General features: G+C 48.0%; 1 protein-coding gene and 1 long non-coding RNA gene across 3 annotated transcripts; one reads left to right on the top strand and one right to left on the bottom strand.

The window, feature by feature from the left end:
• Positions 1-377: 377 nt before the first annotated feature.
• Positions 378-10024, bottom strand: PPP1R14B (protein phosphatase 1 regulatory inhibitor subunit 14B). The gene is made up of 4 exons (XM_083418693.1): positions 9081-10024; positions 4041-4124; positions 3270-3302; positions 378-870 (listed from the first exon to the last, which is right to left on the bottom strand). Exons 1-4 carry the CDS (start codon positions 9306-9308, stop codon positions 802-804), a joined length of 414 nt encoding a protein of 137 aa, XP_083274819.1. The 5' UTR covers positions 9309-10024; the 3' UTR covers positions 378-801.
• Positions 9277-19838, top strand: LOC310667053. Of its 2 annotated transcripts, none has more exons than XR_014506149.1 (3): positions 9277-9402; positions 12815-12939; positions 19670-19838. It is a non-coding gene; the product is annotated as an uncharacterized lncRNA (long non-coding RNA). The 2 variants fall into 2 exon arrangements; XR_014506150.1 differs by having other exon boundaries at positions 12815-13136.
• Positions 19839-21669: the final 1831 nt, after the last annotated feature.

Raw genomic sequence — 21669 nt, 5'->3', positions numbered from 1 at the left:
CGAGGTAGACTGTAGGCCAGGCATAGGCAAACTCAGCCCTCCAGGTATTTTTGGGACTACAACTCCCATAATCCATGACCACTGGTCCTGTTAGCGAGGGATGATGGGAGTTGTAGTCCCAAAACATCTGGAGGGCCGAGTTTGCTTATGCCTGCTGTAGGCTAAGGTGAAATAATTTGGCCAAGGTTGCACGTTAATTTTCCTGGTCAAGTAAATATCTGAACCCAAGTTCTCACCCCCAAGGCCTGCCACACTACTTTCTTGCATAACACTGCTTTCCCTTTTTAAAAGTGAAAAGGTTTTTTTTAAAATACACGTACGCAAATACTCGTCTGCCCTAGCGCACGCTTCCGTCCCCTAAAGCAGAAACCAGACCCTTGTTCTCAAAGCATTTTTATTAAATTTATATAAAAACGCAAATAATTAAAAAAAAAAAACCAACCCAAACGTTCTAAAAAAAAAAAAAAAAAAAAGGATTTCTCAGGATCCTACCCCTCTTTCTCTTCCCCTGGAAAACTGACGTTCCTCTTCCCCTCCTCTGACGCTCACGGGTGGAGGAGGGTGACGGACAGGAAGGAGCAGCTTGGTATTGCTAAAAAGGTGTCCAGATGGTTTTGATTATCAAGGCAATCCCACCAAAAAGGGAAGGTCTTCTCTTATAAGGGCAGTAGCTGGTTCTCCACTGGACCCCTGAAAAGCTCCCTTCTCCCTCTCCAACCCAGCCAGCAGCCAGAGTCTCAATGACAAACTCTCCAAAGAGGAAGGAGGGCAGCGATGGGAGATCATCACACCAGTGGCAAGTCACTTCTTCTGTGGAGTGCTGAGCTTCTGCATCCCACGGATCTTGTCTAACAAGTCGGCAACAAAAACCTGGTGGGCGACAGGAGGCCGGGGAGAGGAGGAAAGGGTGGGGCGTCAGCGAGGAACCCAGAGTCAATGCAGAAGGCATAGGCACCAGATCTCTAATCTGCCCTTTTAGGTTGCGTACATACAGGGGGGAAAGAATCTTGGGAACTCTAGTTTGCTTAGGGTGCTGGGAATTGTAGCTCAGTGTGGGGTAAACTACAGTGCCCAGAGTTCCTTTTTTTGGGTGGGGGGAGGAATTGGGTGCTTTAAGCATACAGTGTGTACACAACTGTAGACTCGAGCTGGCTGCGTATTTTAACTCCGCCCCCCAATAATTCAGTGCATCATTAACTTTTGGAACTTGCATCACAAGAGACCCATTAGCCCAGAAGGTTTTAATGCGGGTGAGGAAACTTGGAACTGTGATAATGCTTCTTGCTTGCTTGGTCTTATGTGGCTGGAATGTACACATCTGTTGCCCTGTCCATTTTTGCTTCTGGCTCTGCTTATACAGTGGTACCCTGGGTTACATACGCTTCAGGTTACAGACTCCGCTAACCCAGAAATAGTACCTCTGGTTAAGAACTCTGCTTCAGGATGAGAACAGAAATCTTGCTCAGGCAGCGCGGCGGCAGCAGGAGGCCCCACTAGCTAAAGTGGTGCTTCAGGTTAAGAACTTAATTTGTTCTGGAGGTCCGTTCTTAACCTGAAACTGTTCTTAACCTGAGGCCTCCAGCTGCCGCCGTGTGATTTCTGTTCTCATCCTAAAGCAAAGTTCTTAACCTGAGGTACAGCCTGCAATGTGACCCTCAGATTAAAAAAGAGAAGAGTTCCTCTCCTCTGCTTTAAATGTGTTATTACATCCAAGCAGAACCTCCACAAACAGAGGCAGTCTACCCCTGAAATGCAGGCACCGGGGACAAACAAAGTCTGGCAGGCATCTTTGCATCCTGCTGGTGAAGTTCTAGAGGTATCTGCATGGAAAGATTCAGATCAAACACTGCTGAGGGCTCATACTTGAGCCTGCTTAGTGGTAGTAGAGGCAACAAAGAAGGCATACTTGACTGCCTCCATTGCATCCTCATTGGCAGAACTTTTCCAGGTGGTGCAGGGGACTCTTACAGTCTGGCCAGACTTGTTGGCAAAGCATTTTGAGAATAAAATCAATGGCATCCACCGAGATCTTAAAGCAGATGAAATCTCACAGGGTGCCCAGAGCGCTGCCTGGTCCTGTTGTGTCGGAGGAGTTTCAGTCAGTAAGGCTCAGATGTGGACAAGGCGTTTGGGTCGGTCAGTGCCCTGGATCCGTGCCTCCCTTGGCTGATAAAAACTAGCAAGGAGGAGAGTTGGGACCCTGAGGGTCATCCAGTCCGAAACCCCCCCCCCCCCATGCAGCAATCGCAACACACGCTTCCCCATCCAATCTGAAACCACACTGGTCCCTGGTAAGCTTTGCAAATGTGCTGGCAGTTTCATTGCTGCACCACTGTAATTCACAGCAAAGTGATTCTTTGCTCATTGTTGTTCGCTTTAAAGGCTCTAGAGCCTCCAGCTTCAGATGCAGTACACTGGAGTGTTGCAAACTCAGGCAACAAATGGGCAGGGAGAGCACTGCCTTCATGCCCCGGCTTGCCGGCTTCTTAACTTGCTGGAAATCTAGGAACTGCACTGGAATCTAGGCCAGGGATGGGGAAAACTTTCCCAGCCCTGAGGCCGATTTCCTTGGGAGCCGCCTTCTGGGGGCCACATGGCCATGGGTGCATGGGGCAACAGACTCTTTATCTTTGCCCAGCCCCACAAAACTCAGAGCCTCCTACCAGGACAGCTCTCTGCGGCCAGGCAAGCAAGAGTCATGATCTCTCTTCCAGCCAGGCGGAAGAGCTGGAAGGGGGAGTCAAGCCAGTGCAGGGCCTGGGGAGCATCCCAAGGGCCAGACAAAGAGGCCTTGGCAGGCCAGGCAGCAGGGCCTGCGGTTGCCCACCCTTGAGCTGCCTGATCCAGCAAGACAGTTCTTGCCTACTTCCACCCCAGGGGCAGAAACGACAAACGCAAGCAACGCCTCCCATTCTGTGATGAAACCAGCAGCTTTCGGTGACGATTGAGATCCTTCCCTGAAATCTCTCTGCCAGGGGAAAAGGGAGGGTGAGGAGGGGAGACAGCTGAGTAGCCCCTCCCCTAACAGGTGCCAGAATGGGAGGGGACTCTCCTCCCTGCTGTGAGAGAAGGAAGGAACAGGAGAAGATTGGGAGCTGGCGCTGGGCAGAGGCAGCTGCTGCTGCTCTCCTGATCTGCCAAGAAAGCAGCTGCGAAGGGGAGGGCTGGGACATGGGGGAGCTTCTCAAAGGGAAGGATGTGGGAGCATTTAAGGGGTCATGGGAAAAGCGGGATGGGGTTGGACTCAGGGCAGGCAGGCAAGCACTCACCTCTGTGGGTTTGTAACAGTCAACCAGGAGCTCCTGTTTTTTTGGAAAAAGAAAAGATAAATTTAGATGCCAAAGGTTTGGACAAGCAGGAAGCCCTGTCCGCCCAGATCTCATTGAGGGACAGGCCTTGTCCCAGGTTCAATCCCTAATGGCAGGGCTGGGAGAGAACCCCATCTGAAACCCTGAAGAGCAGCTGCCAGCCAGTGTTGGCTGCCCTGACCTAGATAGACTAATAGTCTGACTCCACATGAACCAGATTCCCATTTTCCTATTTTGAGAACCATGAGGACTTGGATCGTAAATTTTTAGGGGAAGACCCACAGCTTGGTGGTAGAGCAGGTATGGGGGGACCCGTGCCCTCCCGATAAGTCGCTGTACTGCCATCACCCCCAAACCCACTGGTGACGCTAAGCGGGGCTGATGGGAGCCTGGTGACATCGGTAGGTTCCCCATTTCTGATACATTCCAAAAATAGAAATCCCAGTCTAAAACTCACCCTTAATCTCTAGCCAAATCCTGAGTGTTTATGGCAGCAACAGAAGGCCACTCTTTTTATTTATATATAAAGAAATATTGGCAGATACGTATGGTCTCCAGATTGCTGACCAGAACAGCCCACCCACTGCTTGGCTGCCATCGTGCGAAAACAGCATCTGGTCTTCCCAGGCAGCGCACGGGGGCCCCTCCTCTCAACCCCTCCTTTTCTAGGGGGGGGCTGTGGAGAAGGAAGGGACACCCCCCCCTTTTCAACCCAGCTTTCACAGCTCCTACCTTCACTCGGGCGCTCCGAGACTCATCACTCTCCATGTCCAGGAGTTCGTCAACATCTATTTCTAACTCCGGAATCTCCTCTTCCTATAAGAAGACAAAGAGAAGAACCTGCCAGGAATCCAGTCATTTTATTGTTTGAAGAGGTGTGTGTGTGTGTGTGTGTGTGTAGCTGGAGCTTGAAAGGAGTTCTGCATGTAAAAACCTTACCCAGGGCAGTGGATTGGCGGGGGGGGGGGCAGGCTGAGAGTGCGAGATTCAAATGAACTCAAATTGTATAATAAATGGCAGAGTTTTCAGATTACAGGAACAATGCGACCCCTTTTAGGATGCTGTGGGGAGGGGGTACTTCACCCCCTACCTACCTCTCCATATAATTTCAGCATTGGTAAGGTGTCTAGTAGGGACGCGCGTGGCGCTGTGGGTTAAACCACAGAGCCAAGGACTTGCCCATCAGAAGGTCAGTGGTTCGAATCCCCGCGACGGGGTGAGCTCCTGTTGCTCGGTCCCTGCTCCTGCCAACCTAGCAGGTCAAAAGCACATCAAAGTGCAAGTGGATGAATAGGTACTGCTCTGGCGGGAAGGTAAACGGCATTTCCGTTTGCTGCTCTGGTTCGCCAGAAGCGGCTTAGTCATGCTGGCACATGACTCGGAAGCTGTACGCCAGCTCCCTTGGCCAGTAAAGCGAGATGAGCGCCACAACCCTAGAGTTGGCCACAACTGGACCTAATGATCAGGGGTCCCTTTACCTTTTTAAGGTGTCTAGTAAAAGGGCATCTCCCTGCCCCATAGACAGAGGCAATTTGAGGACCAGTTGGGTATAAGAAGTTGTTTTCTCTCTGCCTTCTCAAGGAGAGGGATGTCATTGAGGATTTTGTTTCCAGACTTCCCAGGACTGGAATCCTTGCCACACTCATCTGCTACAAGTTTTGTTTGTGTGTGTGTACATCCCCCCCCCCCCCTTTTGGGATTCAGCTCATTTGGGGGCAGGCATTCCCACACCCCATCAAGCAGCTACAATGTTAAGGCTTCCACCCTCTAGTCCCTAACTGGGAAGGCTGTGCTGGTCATGTGATTAATCATTGTCATTCCCTCCTTTCCTGGCTTCAACTGTTTTAAAAGTTGAACAGTTGAACCTTCTAGGTCAGGAGGATGCCGGTCTGTGGCCTAATCCTACACTGGCACTGAAAAAGGAGGTGGGAAGGAGCGGATCATTTCAATGCCCTCCTCCACATACCCTTTTGATGCACGTCATCAAGGCAGAAAATGTTCTCAAACCACCTAATTTTGCTGCCCTTATACACCAGGCTTTGGTCCTGTGTACAGTGCTTAGCACTCAAGAGGTACTCAAGAGTGGTAACAAAACGTGGCTGGCCAGCTAGCCAGCCATGCCCTTTCCAGGATACTCCATGCCAACAGGAACTCTGGGATTGCTTGGGGAGGTGGATGGTGTGCTGTCTTAGGTTCCCCACAATTTTTCTTTGTAGTTTCAGAAATCTTGGGGTTCCCCCAAAAGCCTCGTCTTTTTTCCTCACTAGCCAGAGTTTGTTATTAGAGGGAGTTCTAGGCAATCTGGGGGCAACTGGAGGCAGATCTTAATTCCCCAGGCTTTAGGGTAGCAGAGAGGCCTCGCCTCCCTGAGAGGACTTTTAGTCAGTTCATCAGTTAGAGTAAGTGGGTGGGGGGAAACCACAACCTGTTGTGTAAAGCATTTATTTATTGGACAGCAGTTTTGAAGGTTTTGGAAGTCATTTTTGAAGGAAAACAAAATATGGATGGTAGGCACCATCTTAGAAGAGTTTGGCATCCGCAACCACACCTTTAAAGCATGTTTGTGTCACTTTAACTGTCATGGTTTCCTCCAAAGAATCCTGGGAAATGTAGTTTCCCCCTGCCACAGAGCTGCAATTCCCAGTACCTGCAACAAACTACAGTTCCCATGATTCGGGGGGGGGGGGGGAGGAACCATGTGCTTGAAATGCTTCCCGTACATGCTACTCATCAGAGAGTGGGAAGGGACCCTGAGGATCATCTAGTCCTGGGTTTCCCAAATGGGGGTCTCCAGCTGTTTTTGGACTACAACTCCCATCATCCTTAGCTAGCAGGACTAGTGGCCAGGGATTATGGGAACTGTAGTCCAAAAACAGCTGGAGACCCCAGCAGCTGGCTCCTAACCAAGTCTACTCAGAAGGAGGCCCCACTGGACCCTTCATTAGACACTTTTAGGTGACCAGAGAAAACGTTCCACTTTAACCAGGCCTTTGGCTGACTGACATCCTTTTAAAATGTGTTGGGGAACAACCCCAATAAGGGGTTTGTTTGTTTTTATTATTTATTTTGTGTTTTTGTATTGTAATGTTACATTGTAACCGCCCTGAGACCGGAGTACAGGGTGGTATACAAATTTAATTGATTAATAATAATAATAGTACTACTACTAATAATAATTTAGTGGGGCTTTCTCCCAGGTAAGTGGGGTTGCAGATTAAGGGTTGTAAGTGGGGTTAATCCTACTACAGAGCAGACCTATTGAAACAGATAAAAGGCACTGAGCAGTGCAAGTCCATTCATGTTAATATTGTGAAGCGCCCTGAGACCTTCTGATGTAGGGCGGTATAAAAATCTAATAAATAATAATTTCAGCGAGTCTACTCTGAGCAGGGCTGCGTTGGCTGCAACCCTAAGCTCCTTTAAGCTCCCTGCTAAATCCACGCCGGACTTGCCCTGACTGGTACCTCCAGCCGAAAGGCACAGCCTGGTAACAAGGGAGTCATTGAGGGATGCAAAGGAGAATTCAAACAGCTGAGGTACGTTCTCAGCCGCAGAACAAGGGCAAAGGTAACTGGGTCACGCACACACTCCCCCTGGCATTTGTGAATCAACTAGTGTGTGTTTTGTTTTGCAAGGACCCAGCGGCTCCTCTTCGGACCCTCTTGACTAGCTACTTACTGCCCCATTAGCCTACTCAGACGCAAGCCCCATATGGCCGGCTAAATCCCCCCCACCCCAGTAAGCGGGCTGGCCAGCTGCCAGATGACATTTGGCAGGCGGGTGTGTGTGTGTGTGTGTGTGTGTGTGTGTGCAGGCACACACAAGGAGAGGGCAGACAGAAAGTTGATCCTGCCGCTGCGGCCTGGACAGTAAAAAAATTAGACACTGGTCTCTCGTTCGAATGCTACCTTGGCCGCAAGTCCGTGGGGGGGGGGGCAGGGTTAGTGCCATCAACCGCCCACACCCCTACTTGGTTTCAATCTCACCCACCCATTTTCCCCTTAAGGTTTCTGGCAACAAGCATCTTGCAGCATTAAAGAAAGAAAAAGAAAAGCCGTATCTTAAAAGACAGCTGCTCCTCTCAAGAGACAGCTGCATTTGCGGCCTAAGGCCACACTTCCAAACCCAGAACGGCATAGCATCCACAGCAGAGAGGGTGGGGAACGCCACTCCCCAGGCACAATCCCTCCACCCACCCCCAATGCTGCAAAATCAGGAGAGGATAATTCCCTCCCCTTGCTCTTTTTCAAGAGGGGTTGGGGGAAAGAAGGATTTGAACACAGGCCCCATGAAGGCCTTTGAGTATCTCTGACCTTAAGTGACCTTCACCATTAGTTGGAGGGGGTGGGGAATAAAAGCAGGGGTCCTGGCATCACCATCTCTCCAGTCTTCAGGGCAGGGAAGAAGAACCGGAGAATCTTGGGGCGGGAGGGAGAGGGTGAAGCATTTTGTTGGGCATGTGGTCACTTCTGAAGCGTATGCTCCAAAATTTGGCAAGCGGAAAGAGGAAAACTGGCACAGGGTCAAATGCCCAGCGGAGATAAGGGGAACACAAGATGCCCTGGTGAGCCAAAAATCGCTAGATAATGCCCTTTTAAATTAAAAATATAAACGAATAAAAGTTGGGTTTGGTGGGATGGGGAAAGAGTTTTCTTCTGGTCTGTGGAAACCATTTTCTCTGGAGAGGAGCAGGCCTTGAAACCACAAATTTGTCTGTGGTTCTGAGGGGGGGAACAAGCACCCAAGTGTGGGTTTGGGGAGGAGTAAAAAATGGGATGGGTGGCATCGGGCCCACTCAATGGAAATGGGGGGGCCTTCCAAAAACTAAGGGCGTTTGTTCTTGGGGCTGCAGAGAGGGGGAAGGCCTGTAGCTTGGGACAGGGCAGGGGCTGCATATGGGGTGTAAGTTGGGTTAGAAACGGTCCCCAGATTCAGTGGGTGGAATTTGCCAAGGAGTGAGTCCCCCACTCTGCGGGTCACTAGTCCTCAATGTCCCTTTTCAGAGCCTGCACAATACCTGACAACAAAAGAACCAGGAAACGGGGGTGGGAGTTCCTGAGTAGCCACTCCCTGAACCCGGGCTGCATTGGAGGGTAATGGGGCAGCATATATGGGGGGACAAGGTGGGGTGGGAAGAGGCTGTGTGAGCTGATCTAGGATCTAAGCTGGGTTATAAGGAGGATGTAACAGGGTGGAGGAGCTGGAGACATTAAAGTCTCCGGAAGAGTGGATTTGGGGGACACCAACATAAAAGGGCCGGGTTTTCAGGGACTTTTCTGGGAGGTGGCAGGGGCATGGAGTTGAAAGTCAAGCCTGCATTTCTAGACAGCGTCTCATTCATTCTTTGTTATCCACCACTTTCTTTGTACTGCTGCGATGGGAAATAATATTATTGTAAAGGTTATGTTTATGTGACCAGGAGGCCTGCCCTCCAGATCAAGATGGTATTGGGGCATAGGGTATACTTTGGGGTCCATAAACCTTTTCCTTCCTCAGGATTGAGCAAGTTCCTGGGGGCAGAGACCTTAAAAAGGAAATTATTACAAGTAATTTTTGTGGGGAGGGGGGGGAGTAGCACAAAGCCTGCAACTGTAGGAACAAGATTCATTGGGTGGGCAGTTGAAATTCATGTAACAGGCTCCACACACATTAAGGGGATAAAGTGGGTCTGGGTTATAGGGGCCGCGATCTAGCACCTGAATGATGGAAGGAGGCTAAATTTGAAGGGATTGTAGGGAAACCCGTGCGAGGAGAGGATTTCGGAGTTTTTACCTGGCAGTCATAGAGGACCGTCAGCTGTTCCAAGATCCATTCTTCCAAGTGGAGCCTCTTTCGGAGCTCTTTGCGATCGTATTTCACCGTCACCCGCCCCTGGCGCCGGACCGGGCCCTCCTCTTCCTCTGCGGCCGGTTCTCCCGCCGGGGGGCTTTGGAAATACACCCGGGGCCCCGTCCCCGCAGCTGCCGGGGGGCCGCTCTCTGGGCTGCAAGGCGCCGCCATCCGAACCGGATCGGAACCGGAGCGCGCGAAGGAAAGCGAGCGCGGATCAACCGCACACACACACACGGAATCGCTGACTCCGCTTCCTGCCTTGGCGAGTCTTCCTTTTGTCTTCTTTTCCTTCCCCGACGCCACGTGGTGGGGACCCCCGGGTTGGATCCAGAAGTAGCCCCAGCACCGGATTGGGCTTCCCCACCCAAACCCCACACGGCTGAACCAAAACCCGAGAGGGAGGGGCAGGCAGAGATAGAGAGAGAGAGAGCTCGATGCGAAGTCTGCCCAGAACCGAGCCTCAAGAGGACTAGCGCCACGTGCAGTCCGAACCCAGGGAAGGAAGCGGGGGGTCCTTTATTTGGTTTGGTTTGCTGGATCGCTGCTCCTTGCGGCACGTGCGACAGGATCTGGATCTGGCCTCTCCTTACACACAAGGGCAATAACTCGGCGCCGAACCAGAACCGGAATCCCGAACTCCGCCTTTCTTTCTCTCCTCCTCCTCTTTGTTTGCAAAACTGGAAACCGGTTTCGACTCTCTCCCTCCCTCCGCCCACCCGATCCTCCCTCCGGGCGCGATTGCTTCACTCCGCTTCAGGAGTTCCTTAAGCCAAGCAGATCCAGTCCGGGTTCCGATCCGCTTTCGCCTCGGCCCTTTGTCCCGCTGCTGCTGCTGCTGCTGCGCTGGCTCCGTCTCCCCGCTCCCCCCCCCCGCACCCCACCCCGCCCCCTTAAAGGGCCAGCACGTCTCTCTCCCTCTCCAGCTGCCCTGCCTGACCACCCCCAGGGCTGGCCGGCTGGGCGCCCGCCTCTCTCTTTGATACCACATCCATCCCCCCCAGTTTGCCCCACCCCAATGCACCCCCCCTTTCAGATCTCCTGTCTGGAGACATGTTTTCTCCCCCACCCCCTCCGCCCACTCCTCAATCTATTCTCTTATCAAAAGGGTGTGCCCGGTTGTCACACACAAACACACACACGCACATCCACCAATTTCTGTCTGCTTTGCCACAATGGTTTGAAAATTCCACTTTGTCAATCGCTTTGATCTCTATCTCTCCGCGCGCCTTGTTGGAAGAGAGGAGGGGCGGGTGGATTAGCTTCCATCAGGTTAATCTTAGTTTAATGGCTTCATTTGTTTATTAGGTTAATGCTTGTGACCTGAATGGCATCGTATGGATGCTGTTAAGGCGTCCACGTGAATGTCAGGACATCAATAGCAGCAGGGGTAGTTCTGAACCACAAATTGTGTGTGTGTGTGTGTGTGTGTGAGAGAGAGATTTAGACACAGAAACATATTTTTTTCTTACATATCCAAAGATGTATTATTATTATTATTAATCTATTCGTAGCCTTCTACACAATTGTCTCAAGGCGATGTACAATAAAGAACAGAAACAGCAGGGGAAAAGCAGATGCGTTTAAATGGTGTTAGATTATATGAGATTTGGAGAGGAATTGCTTTTTTTTATTGTGCACAGAGCCATATAAATAGATGTTAATAATAATAAAACAAAATAAGAAGGATACAAAACAGGCACTCATGGGCAAAGGCTCATTTAGCCAGCTGGAAAAGCCTGTTGGAACAAAAATGGAATAATGAAGTGCAAGTGCGTGTGATCCAATGTTTGTATCCAATGTCAGTCCTACTCAGAGTAAACCCATTAAGATGAAGAGGCATGATTCACTTGCGCCCATTGATTTCCATGGGTTTACTCAAAGTAGAACTTAGTTGGTGCAAGCCATTATTTATGATGCAATATAATGATAGAAGTATGTATGAAATTTCAACAACCGTGAATGAAACTCAGTTTACTACAGCCCAAAAATGCACTGTGAGTCTCTGTACACAGACGCATGCTTGCTTATTTCACTCGGTAAAATATATACATGTATACAAATATGCTAGTCCAGATAGGCACAAATATGGATGTCATTTCAGGCAGATGGATACATTTTTCATGCATCAACTACATCATGTATATATATGAATTGTGTGTGTGTGTGTGTTGGTGATGATAATGATATGTGCTGAATCATTTTGTCTGTACAGACATTTTGGAAGAACGTATGCTTTCTAATGTATACACAAATTTTGTCTGTCTGTGTATATGTGACGTATACAGACAAAACTGAAGCCACTTTGGTTAAAGGAGGAGTCTTGTGGAGCTTTTCAGTTAAGTGGGGTGGGGGGCTATTTCTGCAAAGCAAGCAAACAAACACCCCCCCCCCATCACTCCACTTCTACCCCAATCCAATCGCAAAGTCTCATTGCATCCTTCTTCTGCCATTCTGCAACAGGCATGTTTGTCCGATTTAAATATGATTTCCAAATCTGGAAAACTCCAGGGTGGTGTTTTAAAAGGGGAAGGGTCAGCCTGTAACCCTGGCGCTTCCAGTACTGTGATTCATCTGGTTCTGGGGAGGGGTTTTGTTGTGTTTAGGATGTTGTCACCCTTTGCCTTGGTTTGGATACACATCATGGTATTGTTTTTAATCCTGATTATTGACTCCGGATAAACTTCCCTTAATCCCCTTCACTATCAGCTAACAAGGTACTCAGATTTCAACTCTAAGCAGATTGTGGTTTAAAAATGAAGATTAGAGCAATGCCCCAAAGCAACAATTGCTTATCTTAACTATATCTGCATTTATTCTTGAGAAAGATGCCCCTTTTTTTGTTCTGCAGGGGCGCCTATAATCCAATTAATTAATTAATTAATTAATTAATTAATTAATTAATTGTGTATATGTACTGCCCTATCCCCGCAGGTCTCAGGGCGGTTACAACATAAAAACACTAACTGCAAAAAACACAGCATGCTTTTCACTGCATCACATCAGGCAGATATCCAACAGGCTATTATCCTGGAATAAGAGACGGTTGGTCGGTTTCTTTGTAGCTTTTTTAATAAATAAAAAATCAGTGGATTGGGAGAAACTGGTATTTGGAAGGGCATAATCTCTGTTACCGACACCCCACAGGGCTTTCTCCTCTCTGCACAGTGAAATGCACAAATGAAAGGCAGACTCTCGTCAAGTGCTGGATCTGAGTTTTAATCTCAAGGTCCCAGCATTGCCTAAGCAGGAGACTGGAAACAAGCTTATACCGTGTGATCGAATGCCAATTTTTTTAAAAAAAATACCTCTGTGGCTTTAAGATACAAGACTCTTGGCGGGGGGGAGAGAGTTGGACCACGTGGTTTGGGTCCCAACAGAAGCTTAATTCAGCCACTTCCTGCCAGAGTTGGGGGAAGCAGCAGCAGCAGCTGCAAGGCACACTTCTGGACATAGGAAGTTTGAGTCAGATCGTTGGCTAGTATAGGAGAGATTGGCAGCAGCTCTTTGGCATTTTGGGCAGAGATTTTTGCCCCCACCACTTGCTTTTCGAGATCTTTTAAATTGAAGAACCCAGGACCCAGGGAAACTGAGGCCATTTTGCATGATGTGCTCCTGGATGCAAATTCAAATTACATTTCTGCACATTTGACAATTGCTCCCCATTTCCTCTGCAGGCTGATCCTCAGTGTGACCCGTGTGGCTTCCTTCCTTGGAACCTAAATCTTCTCCAGAACGAGAGGTTGCGTTTTGAAAACATCAGCATCTGTGGCCTGCCTTCCTTGGAGGTTTTTAAGCAGAGGTTGGATGGTCATCTGTCGTGGATGCTTTAGCTGAGATTCCTGCATTGCAGGGGGTTGGACTAGATGACCCTCGGGGTCCCTTCCAACTCTACTGTTCTGTTTCTATGCAAGCAGAACATGGGTGCCATAACCCTCTCTTGCTTGTGATCCCAAGCAACTCGTAATTCAAAGGCTCGGCCCCCCTCTGATCCTGGAGGTAATATAGCCGTCATGATTAGTAGCCATTGTTCCTTATCCTCTGTGAATTTGTCTAATCCCCTTTTAAAGCCCCCTAAACTGATGGCTGGCAGCGTTAACAATGTGCTGTGCAGGAGCGAGTCTTTTCTCTTGCCTGCAGTGAATTGGCTCCTTTCAGCTCCACTGGATGAAATACAGAAAGTGGTGGCTGGTGCCCATTGGGTCTGATGGGGCGGTCAGCATGGAGCCCAACAGTAGGTGGCGCCAGAGACAATGGCAGGCAGAGCTGATGCTACATTTGTCCCCATCCTCCTTTTTCTTGCTGAATTCTACAAGGGGCAACACTGAGACTGAGGCAGGTGGGGCCACTTTCCTGGACTGGTCGCATGAAAGAAGGAAAGCAGGTGGGGCTGGCTGAGGGCAGACTGAGGTTGGTGGGGCAGTGCCCCATTTGCCAAACAAACCAGCCTCCGCTCGACAGGAAAAGGGAAAAACTCAGTCCAATTTCTCCACCACATAGGCGCTTCAATCGTGCCCCCCCATTACCCGTCTTGCTTCCTCAGAGACCCACAAATTATAAGCCCCCACCCCCGCAAATATGGGAGATGTTTCAATAGCATCCTGATTGCCTATTTTCTGCACCTTCTCCATCTCAACAATATAATTTAAAAAAAATTATTAGTATTTGATGTGGCACCCAGAATTGTCTGAAGCAGCATTCTAGGTTGCCCAGTTTGGAAGGGGAAATGCGCTGTGTGGTACAGGAAAAGACAAAGAGGTTGATTTGGGCACAGCCACCTGTTGGGCTGCAGTTTGTGCCACCAGTTAAGCTGCGAATGTTCTGTCATAGAATCGTGGAATTGTAGAGTTGGAAGGGACCACGGGGGTCATCTAGTCCAACCCTTTGCAAGGCAGGAATCTTTTGCCCATGGGCCTCGAACCCATGGCCCTGAAATTAAGAGTCTCGCACTCTACCAAGTGAGCTATGAGATGCTTGCACTCCTTTCTTTTTCTTTATTCCCCCTCCCATAACAAACACTCTACTAACACTCTGGAATTAGTCACCTTGCGGGGAGACTTTATAGAGGCAACTCAGCATCTGTAGGACAGGAGGGTGGGGGCAAAGTCTTTCTGGGGGCAGCACATTGTGGGGGCAGAGTCATTGTGGTGTAGTGGTTAAGAGCGATAGTCTCGTAATCTGGGGAACCGGGTTCTCATCTCTGCTCCTCCACATGCAGCTGCTGGGTGACCTTGGGCCAGTCACACTTCTTTGAAGTCTCTCAGCCCCACTCACCTCACAGAGTGTTTGTTGTGGGGGAGGAAGGGAAAGGAGAATGTCAGCCGCTTTGAGACTACTTCGGGTAGTGATAAAGCGGGATATCAAATCCAAACTCCTCTTCTTCTTCTTCTCTTCTGGCAGAACAAATCCCTTATTTGCTTGCCAGGAGGCCTAACCATGAACTAATTAACATTAGTCGCCATTATGAAGTAGGTTTCTTTGGTGGGGGGAGGACAAAGGAGACCCACTCAGAAAACCCAGAGTTCACTTTGCAGACCTCTTTTGTTTGTTTAAGTTCCATTGGGATTGTCTTAAGGCAGGGGTCAGCAAATGTTTTCGGCAGGGGGCCAGTCCGTTGTCCCTCAGACTTTGTGGGGGGGTGGACTATATTTTTTTTTGGGGGGGAAATGAATGAATTCCTATGCCCCACAAATAACCCCGAGATGCATTTTAAATAAAAGGACACATTCTACTCATGTAAAAACACGCTGATTCCTGGACCGTCTGCGGGCCAGATTTAGAAGGTGATTGGGCCGGATTTGGCCCCCGGGCCTTAGTTTGCCTACCCATGTTGTAAGGGCTTCATTAGGATGAGGAGCCTGTTTTCTGGGGTGGTGAGTGGCCTACAGTACAAAGGTAAGACTCATGTCTGCTGCCCCACCCACTTTTGCATTTGGCCCCACCCACTACTGACAGGTGACCAGAAGGTTCCCTACAAAGGGCTGTGGCCTTTGAATGGCAGGAGGTTCCTTTCCCCCTCATACAGCCAGGGGTTCAGAGTCCAGAGACGTCCAGAGTCCAGCATTTGAGGTCCCTAGGTTAGCAATAGCATGATGATGATGACACTGAAAAAGAAAATAAAGCTGCCCCCCCGCCCCCAAAGCGTGAGTAGTTTGGTGACATAATCAGCTGTTCTGAGCGGAGGCGTTCCTAATCTCAGGCCATCATCAAAACCGATATATTTCGATCAATATTTGTTAACACTCTAAAACTCTCTAATAGGAGAAAATCTGTATCAGTTAACTAAGAGCAAACAAAGCCACACTTTTATCAGATCTCTTATTTACTTTAATTCACAGCTCTAAATGAGGAGTCTCTCATATTTTGGTCTGGCGGCAGATAAAAAAAAAGTTATCGAATGCCCCTCAAATCAACCTAACCTACCTCACAGAGTTGTTGTGGGGAATAAATGAGAAAGGGGAGACCCACATAAACCACCCTGAGCTCCTTGGACCTGAGAGCGACAGCAACTTTCCTTGCTTGTGATTCCTAGCAATCGATATTCAGAAGCAATGGATGCAGAATGGAGCCATCCCAGCCGGTGGCCCCTGTCAGCTTGATCGGCCATGAATTTGTCAACCCCCCTTTTAAAGCTATCCATACTCATATTCCTCTTGGTGGAGCAAACTTCATAGCTTAACTGCTGTAGGTGCTCTTTGAAGAAGTCCTTCGTTTTGTTTGACCTGAATCTTGAGCGTACATCTTCTGATTTATTTATACATCTCCCTGTTAATCATTAGTTCACGCAGAGAACCCTGGCTATGACGATGATTGATGGGGCAAGACAGCTATGATGTGACTCAGAGAAGCAATACAATAGTTAACCTCTAGTGGGCACTGTTGTGCTCTGTGCTATCTGTCGATATCTGTCTATCTCTAATCATTAGGCCTAGTCTATGGCCTGCATCCCTTATGCAAATCCAGCAAATGGACCTATATGGATCTATACAGGCTTACACAGCAAACATCCATTCAGCAATGAAAAACAAGAAAAAATATTGGGGGGGGGGGGGCGCGAATTGAGTTCAACATATTGTAGAGTTCATCAACCCCAAGCAGAAATTTTACCTAACATTGTCCACAAGTATTTTCTTATGTCTTTTTGCACTACTCTCCAGTCATGTTCCCAGGGCAGTTTTGTTCAGGTAAATCTTGACAAACATAAGCTCTAGAAACTTAAAACAAAAAACCAAAGGTGGAATTTGGGTATGTGTGTATTGAATTCTGCATCCGGTATCAAATTCCTTGCTTTTCTATAGTTGCACAGAAATGCCCATTTAAAATTGCAACGCCCACTTCTCCTTTTTCCTTCCCTCAAGTCGTCCTTCCTTCATTCTCGTAATTTGGCTTGGAGAGGAGAAAATTGCTTCAACGGGCTTTTTGCCTGCAGCTCTCCACACCTGCCACTAGATGGCAAGGTCTCCCCAGGACAACAGATATCCACAGGTGTTGAAGCAAGACTCCAAAAACGGCACATTCAGTTTGGCCTTTATCTTGCTTTCTCCAGGGTTTCTTTCCACAACCCTATGGTAATGCATGGTATGTCAGAGCCCAAGTTCAGTGGTGTCTTCCCCTGTGCAGCTCAGTCCATGTCGGTTCTAAAATAATAACAGTAATTAAAAAAATTCACATATTCTAAGCGCAGTTCATTGTCTCCTTTTAAAGCATTTCTGTGATCGCCTCTTAAAGCTTTCCTTGCAAAGGATGTGCAGAGGTCCTAGGTCTGGACATGGAACTACTGGGAGGTTTTGCTAAGGTGCCTTTGGGGTCAGCACATTTTTGTGTTAATGGACAAAGAGAAGTTTGTTCAATATTTGCTGCACTGCCCTCTGTATAAAGTTATTCAAGCTAGATCCCCCCCCCTTAAAATAGAATTTTAATTATATACTCACTAGCTGTCAATTTTTCCCCCTTTTAAAGGGAAATTCCATTATTCCGAATAGAATTCCTCACAAGAAAAGGGAAAAGTTGACAGCTATGCTAAAGTTAAAAAGGTAAAGGGACCCCTGACCATTAGGTCCAGTTGTGGCCGACTCTGTGGTTGTGGCGTTCATCTCGCTTTATTGGCCAAGGGAGCCGGCGTACAGCTTCCGGGTCATGTGGCCAGCAGGACTAAGCCGCTTCTGGCGAACCAGAGCAGCGCACGGAAATGCCGTTTACCTTCCCGCCGGAGCGGTACCTATTTATCTACTTGCACTTTGACGTGCTTTTGAACTGCTAGGTTGGCAGGAGCAGGGACCGAGCAATGGGAGCTCACCCTGTTGCGGGGATTCAAACCGCCGACCTTCTGATCGGCAGGCCCTAGGCCCTGTGGTTTAACCCACAGTGCCACCCGTGTCCCACCATGCTAAAGTTATAAAACAGTAAAAAAACACCATTAAGTGGCACTAAGCCTAGAGAAGAGGAGGCTTAGAGGTGATATGAGAGCCATCTTCAAATATCTGTCTCACGGAAGGCAGAGCATGCTTGTTTTCTGCTGCTCCAGAGGGTAGGACTGAAACCAAGAGATTCAAATGGCAAGAAAGGAGATTCTGACTAAACATTAGGAAGAAATATCTGGCAATTAGGAGCTGTTTGACAGTGGAGCGGACTATCTTGGAAGGGGGTAGACGCTCCTTCCTTGGAAGCTTTGAAATAGGTTAGATGACCATCTTCCGGGATTTCTGTATCTTTGAATCCCCCCCCATTGCAGGGGTTTGGACTAGACCATGGGTAGGCAAACTAAGGTCCGGGGGCCGGATCAGGCCCAATCGCTTTCTAAATCTGGCCCGCGGACGATCCAGGAATCAGCGTGTTTTTACATGAGTAGAATGTGTCCTTTTATTTAAAATGCATCTCTGGGTTATTTGTGGGGCATAGGAATTTGTTCATTATTTTTTTTCAAATATAGTCAGGCCCCACAATGTCTGAGGGACAGTGGATTGGCCCCCTGCTGAAAAAGTTTGCTGACCCCTGGACTAGACCATATGACCCTCAGGGTCTCTTCCAACTCTACAATTCTATGGAAAGGGGAGTACAAGAAAAAATAAATTCAGACCCTATCATTGTTGGGTATATTGCATATGTTTGTAGTGATATCCATGCTACTTATAGTTACAATAATAATTTGTAAATAGTATACCTTTCTATATCTTAAGTATCAGACCCAAACTAGATTTTTGCCTGGTCTGCCTGATTTTAGGATATCAGATTATGAGCCAGGAGGCAAAGCATTTATTCTCTCCAATCTGATCAGGTTAAATATAAGGGGTTGTAGCCAATGCTAGACCTACACAGAGTAGGCCTGCTGAAGTTAATAGGCATGGCTTAGGTTCATTATTTCCATTGGGTCTACTCAGAGTGCAAGTTAAGTTAGATACAGCCCAGGATTTGCATCTGAAGCATAGAAAATAAACAGAAATACAGCCAGTGTAATGTTGTCTTCTAACAGATCATTTCATTTTAATTTTGCAATTCTTGCTCTTGTGTTTTATTATTTAGATTTTATAGTACATCAGTGGTGGGCGACCTGAGGCCACCTGCTCTCTGTTTGGCCCTCTCCTTAGGCCAGACCCCTTCCCCAGCCATGCCCCCAACCAGGGGTGGCTGGTACCCATTAGGTCAAGGAGGGCAGAAGACAGGGAGCCGCCAGTAGATGGAGCCAGAGGCAATGGCAGGCAGAGACGGCCAGTCTAGTTTTGTCCCCATCCACCTCCTCTTCCATGATGAGTTCCTCAAGGGGCAACACGGAGATGCAGGTGGAGGAAACTGGCAGCCAACTCTACCCCTGTACTGATTGATTGTAAGTAAGGAGGCAGCCCAGGGGGGCTGAGAGGGCAGGCAGAGGTTGGTGGGGCAAGGCCCCATTTACCCTACTCGGCCAGCCACCACTGACCCTGCCAGACCCTATTTTCCAGAGACAGTCCTGGATTCACAGAAGCTGTCCTGGTTTCTGATTCGATCCCAAAACATCCCACTTTTCCTTAGGGCGTCCCTGATTTCATTGGTGAAATGTTGGAGGGTATGGTAGGATGTCCCTATTTTTGTCTGAGAAATGTTGAAGGTTATGGAGTTCTCCAACCCCTGAGCCATCTGAAGGGAAGTTTCTAAATTGGGTTTAAGTAGGGATGGGCAAATATATCCATTTTGGTTCTTCTCAGTTTCTCCCTTTTCCAGTCTAAAGTTCAGTTTGGGATACATATTTTTTTAAGTCCTCATGAAGATTCATCAACATTTGAAGGCACTTTCCTCTTAATATACACTTTTTTATATGCAATTTTGCCTAATGCAATACAATGTTCGTATGTTATTTTCACAAATATATGCATTTACATGCACACTTTAGTATGTGAATTTTGTACACATTACTTGTCCAGATCTGTGTTGTGAAATTCAGAGAAGTGCAAATTTCGAGAGATGGCTGTGTTTCTGTTCTCGTATTGTTTTGTAAAGTGCAAATCAGGTACGTTTGCCTTTCGATATGAACCGAATCAAATTTCTCTTCCTGTTCCTAGGTGTGGGACCTTGGCAGACAGTCAAACATGTCTCCTTTGGGCGCTGCCTCTGGTCAGATGTTTACATTCAGCCTTGTAATCTGACATGATTCATTGTTTTAAGCGCATGAATCAAACTTCACTGAATGACGGCGGTATTATTATTTTTATTTCTCTATTTATTTGGCTTGGACAGCTGAAGATCCCTGATGAAATTCTTCAGATACTGCACCGCCAGAATCCTCTGCTTATTTATTCGAGGTTTTCCCGCTGAAGACCGTCTTCTGTGGATCGTGGCCCTGGGGTGTGTGTGTCTAGTCGATGGAATTGGATTCGGCATGCAGCCCCTCTTGCACAGAAAGTGTCAAACGGAGGAAGATGAACTAGGCGTTGCGGGAGTAAACGTTGCCATCTTGTCAAGACTAAAATAAACTCCCCGTTAATAAACGAGGTTGGGGATTGGAAGAGAGCTTTTCGCCATAAAAGGAGCCGAACGCTAAAATTATTGCCCCTAGAACCATCGTGGGAGTAAAGAAATTGTTTGTATTAAAAAAAGGAATGGTGTGTGTGTCTGTGTGTAGCTCATCCTGGGGTCTATATATACAGCTTCTCTGCCGCCCTACATGACTCTAAAGCACCTTTTGACCCCTGTGCTATTTGTGGGAAGGGCTGCGTGTTGTTGATGGGCAACCGAGAGCTGAAGAGAGACATCATTTGAACCAGAATGCGCAATTTAGCCCTCGAGTTGGGAGCCGATAGCCTTCCAGATTTTGTTGGGACTCCAGCTCCCACCAGCCCCAGCTAGCACAGCCAATGGTCAGGGATGATGGGATTTGTAGTCCAGAAATGTCTGGAGGGTCACAGGGCTCATCTGGGCACACTTTATTGAGCCTTCATCCTGATTTGCTTGTAGGATGCTTATGTGGAGGTCGGACCAAGCATTATCTTTACTGAACGTCGATCCTGATATGCTTCCCACTCATCATTTGTTCATCCAACGTTTTTCTATGCATTTTCTCATCACTTTCCTAACTGCAAAAATTCTTTTAAAAAGTGGCTTTGTTGCACTCAGAAGCGAGGGGACTTGAACCCCCATATATGGAAGTTTTAAATGTTTGATGCTTAATATCTTTTTATATCTGTTGGGAGCCGTCCAGAGTGGTTGGGGCAACCCAGTCAGATGGGTGGAGTACAAATGATTACATTATTCTTATTTTTATTATACCTCCTGCAGGTGACAGGTGTGAGTTTCACATTTATGTGACAGCCCCAATAATGCACTTTGAGGCTGCTAAAATAAATTATTCATTACATGTCTAAAGGCATTTAGCAGGCATTTATATACATGTGCCAAGGCTTTGTTACAGTCAAGGAGAACGCTTTTGATAATTTGGAAACATGAATTATTGTATTATAATGGAACCTTGATTCTTGCATGCCTTGGTACACAAACATTTCGGCTCCTGAACGCCGAAACCCCGGAAGAAAGTGTTCCAGTTTTTGAACATTTTTCAGAAGCTGAACGTCCGATGCGGCTGTCGGCTATTGTTTCCGGGGCGCCTGCGCCAATCGGAAGCCGCGCCTTGGTTTTTGAACGTTTCAGAAGTCGAATGGACTTCTGGAACGGATTATGTTTGAGAACCAAGGTACCACTGTATTTGCTACTCTGTTGTAAGCAGCCATGCATTCCTTGGTGACGTAGAGGGTTTGGGTCTCGAACCAGAGACCAAGCCTGATCTAAGCCTGTGCTGCCGTGGCAGTTCACCAGTAGAGGGAGCCACTGGCGCTTGGGTGCCACCAATACAGCTGGCTCGAAGGAGGTACTGCAGCTTCCACACTCAGCGGATGTCAGGTGACACAAGGAAGCCAATGAGCTTTTGTCTGGCCCATATATATATATATACCGTATTTTTCGCTCTATAAGACGCACCAGACCACAAGACGCACCTAGTTTTTGGAGGAGGAAAACAAGAAAAAAAATATTCCGAATCTCAGAAGCCAGAACAGCAAGAGGGATCGCT

The sequence above is a fragment of the Podarcis tiliguerta genome, assembly GCF_965153285.1.
Source record: "Podarcis tiliguerta genome assembly, chromosome: 16".
NCBI lineage: Eukaryota > Metazoa > Chordata > Lepidosauria > Squamata > Lacertidae > Podarcis > Podarcis tiliguerta.
This window is presented reverse-complemented; position numbering and strand designations above follow the sequence as displayed.